This window comes from Bison bison, unplaced genomic scaffold (assembly GCF_000754665.1).
Source record: "Bison bison bison isolate TAMUID 2011002044 unplaced genomic scaffold, Bison_UMD1.0 scf7180017864466, whole genome shotgun sequence".
NCBI lineage: Eukaryota > Metazoa > Chordata > Mammalia > Artiodactyla > Bovidae > Bison > Bison bison.
Genome location: NW_011495027.1, coordinates 4,596,648 through 4,600,367, shown reverse-complemented (window position 1 = coordinate 4,600,367; position 3,720 = coordinate 4,596,648). Strand labels below are relative to the sequence as shown.

The following is a 3,720-nucleotide window of genomic DNA, read 5'->3' as shown; positions in this document are numbered from 1 at the left end:
CAGGGAAGTAACAGATTTTAAAATCTGTTAAATTACAATATATATATCTATCTTTTGTCTCAGTAATCCCTTATTAGAATTTATTCTACTGAAAATAGTAACAACAAATAAAGAATTAAATAAACTAATATAAGCATGTTTCTTGTAACACTGTTTTATAATATCAAGAAATAAAACAGTTAAAAAAAAAAGTGAGTGAAGGGGGATAAACTGAATCTTCATTATTGGCATAATGGCTTAAGAATTTATGACTCATGCATACTGTAGAATGTTATACAGCTATTAAAATGAGTAAGTCAAATTTATATTTTTTGACCTGGAAAGATGTTCTGTGACATTAAATGAAAAAAGCAAGATGCAAAGCCAGTATTACGTACACTGTCATTCAATATTCATTGGAAAAAAAAATAACTCTATTATGTGACACTGGTTTTTAGGAATTCCTGTTGATATACTTAATGATGTTTAAGTTTTTCTTTTTTTTTAAGCCATAAATGCAAAATTTAATAAATTTGACAACACTTTAAGTCAAAATTCTGTGTGACAGATGACACCACAAAAGTTTCTGTAAAGTGAAAATTGTGTAAGTTTTTCTGATGGCAAAATAAAAATGCTTTTATTGTTTGTAATTTTACACTTACAGAAAATAACTATCTTTTTTTTTCCCCGTAGCAAAAGAAAGCTATCTATTTCAGTCCTTTCATTAGATAATATAATTATGTTCATTACATGGGTATAAACAAGCAACAGACATTACACTAAACTAATTCCTTTGTGTCAGAAATTGAATTTTCTAAAAATGATATTCATTCTTAGCAATAAATGCAATTAAACATTGGTGCTAGTTTAAAAATTCTATTCAAACCACTACATCTTAGTGTACTGTCAATATAAAGTCCCAAGCAGCCTGGTATAATTAAAGGGGAACTTGATTTGAAATCAGACATACCTGGGTTCAAATACTGACTTTGCCACTTACCAGGTATGTGGTCAACTTATTTAACTTTTGAACTTGTTCCTGCGTCTGCAAAAATGGCTTTCTATAGTGTTCTTGGAAGATCAAATAAGAATAGCAAAAATGAAAGGGCCTAGTAGAGTTTGATTGTCAAAATATGCCTCCTTCTGTGTTCCTTTTTCCTAAGGAAGATTACTGACATCTGCTTTAGTACAGGCCGTTTCATAAGACGTTTTTTAAGTCAAAAGACTGCTGATGTGAAGCTATACATTTTATTTGTCATAATTTTACATCTGGAAAAGAAGATGGCAACCACTCCAGTATTCTTGCTTGGAGCATTCCATGGACAGAGGAGTGTGGCAGGTTTACAGTCCATGGGGTCTCAAAGAGTCAAATATGACTTAGCGACTATCACTCACTCAATTCCACATCTCTATTATTAGCTCCTTCTAGCTTTTTGTACATTGGAGAAGGAAATGGCAACCCATTCCAGTATTCTTGCCTGGAGAATCCCAGGGACGACAGAGGAGCCTAGTGGGCTGCCGTCTATGGGGTCACACAGAGTTGGACACGACTAAAGCGACTTAGCAGCAGCAGCAGCAACTTTTTGTAAGAGTCTCCTTTTCAAGAATTATTTCATTTATTCCATATTTACTATTTCTAACAAAATGTAAGAGTTTCTTTCTTGTAAAAAGTCTTAAAGAAACACGTTATCTACCGAGCCACTTACCTGTGGCTTTCTACATTTTTTAAATCATTCAGGTTGTGCCTATAGAAAACAACTTAAATTATTATGGGAAAAAATGTTAGACAAGGAAGGAAAATTAAAATTTGAAGTTATCCCAACCCACCATAATATGTATAAGAAATTCAAAGAGCAATACAACAAAGAATAAATATAAATTTTAATTTAATATAACTTTCAACTTTCTTGAAGAGGAGTCTTTTTTTTTCTGTAAAGCTGGATCATTAACCAGACTAGAATGCTGCTAAACGGGTACAAACAAAAAGAGTATATTGGCCAACCTTCAAAATTTAAAGTGAATATTTTTCCATTGTATACTATACATATTAATAAAATCATAGTAAATAAATTTGATATCTGTTCAAAATTATACAGGGCAAGTTTTACCTTAGAGTTGAAGAGTGGAATTATCCCTATCTTCAAATTTATTTGCACTTGTTAATTTATTTGATGTTCTTTGATAAACTGCACTTTAAAATTGTTTTTTCAAAGTATCAAAATTGCAAATGGCTAGCTACTATTTGTAATATTACAATTATTTTCTGATAGATTTTTCCAAAATATTAATCATAACAGCAGCATATGTTACTTCTAAGTCTAAATTATAAAGCTCCTATTTTATTGTTTGCATTTCAAAACTTATTTTAAATGATATGGCAGTGAAAGTGTATAAAATATACTTACTAAACATTATTTTCCACATTCAAATTAGAGTCTCTTGGGCTGATTTTTAAGTGCCATGTACATTTTAAAATCAAAATGTATTGCTGACATTCTTTTAACACTCCCTCCCCGTTCACTCCTCCCAAATGCCACAGTTCCTTACTGCTCCGAAAGTACTTATCTGTGCATTCGTCTGGTCTTTCACAACAGCACACTCCAACTGTTTGTACTTCAGATCTCTCTCTCAATTAAAGTAACAAATGTTAACTCTTTAAGGTACTTAACCATACGGTAAACTTGCTGCACTCTTCCTTTCGTTAACTTTAAATCTCATTATAGCAATTTCCCCTCAACCTTTCCTCCCCCTTCTAAATTCACTACACCAACATTGCTGCGAAGCAACATGCACATACAACTCCTTTCTTAAGCTCAAAATACCAGTTTAGCGCCACTAAAAAAGAATTAAAATGCCTGGTTACCTCGTTTCAGAACCTCATGGGAGCTTTTTATTTGCTTTCCTGTTCTACCTGGACAGTCTATTTCTCTCGTCAGTTGCGCGGTCCCTTGCTGCCCCCAGCACGAGTGCAACTCACTACAATGTGTTTCTTTTACACACCATCATTCCAGTATCTCCCCTCCATTTCAGCGCATCTGTCCCTTCGCGAACCTCCCCATTCCCAAAAGATTTAGTATCCAGGTGCCCACATATCAAATTAGAATACCCCTTGCCTGAAACTGCTGGAGCTTTCACTATGACTTCCAAGAGAACAGGCAAGCCTGACCGTTTCGGTCTCCTCCAACTGTCAGTACTGACTCTCCAACGAATTCGATATTCTCTTGCTTTCTCCCCGTGGCAACCCTTTGGCTCGGGGAAGTCCAACCTTGCAACCTCTGCCCCTTGACCTCGTGAGCCCAGCATACCACCCAAGCTTAATTCACACCATTCCTGGGGCTTGTGTTCTCTTTCAGCCTCCAGCCTCCAAGCCAGATTATCAGGTTAGATAAACGCCCACTTGCTGGGCTTGCAGTGCCTCCCCATCCTGGCCCCTTCCACATACCACTCAGCCCGGAGTGACCCGGGTACTCACCTAGCTTCGACCGGGACTCCTCCAGTTTCTGGATCTGGTTCTCCAAGAAGAGCATCGCCACCGCGAAGGCCACCACCGCCAGCAGCTGCAACTTGGGCGGCATCATAATCCTGAGGAGCCCCATGAAACCCGCTGCTCGGGATCAAGACATACCGCGGGGGGTGGGGATCGGGGCCCCGGGGGCGAGGGAGACGCCGGGAGGAGCCCACGGAGCCGGGAGAAAAGCAAGAAGAGCGCGACAGCGAGAGAACCACCGCAACGACCCCCCT

The 3,720-nt window shown here is 37.5% G+C and overlaps 1 protein-coding gene across 2 annotated transcripts in view; it reads right to left on the bottom strand.

Annotated features, from left to right (window-relative positions):
* HS2ST1 (heparan sulfate 2-O-sulfotransferase 1) overlaps nucleotides 1–3,714 on the bottom strand; it is a 180,946-nt gene extending 177,232 nt beyond the window's left edge. For both annotated transcript variants that reach the window (XM_010860342.1, XM_010860343.1), the window contains exon 1: nucleotides 3,452–3,714. In XM_010860342.1, coding sequence (XP_010858644.1) covers nucleotides 3,452–3,575 — 124 coding nt within the window. In that variant the 5' untranslated portion in view covers nucleotides 3,576–3,714. The remainder of the gene's footprint in view (nucleotides 1–3,451) is intronic.
* Nucleotides 3,715–3,720: the final 6 nt, after the last annotated feature.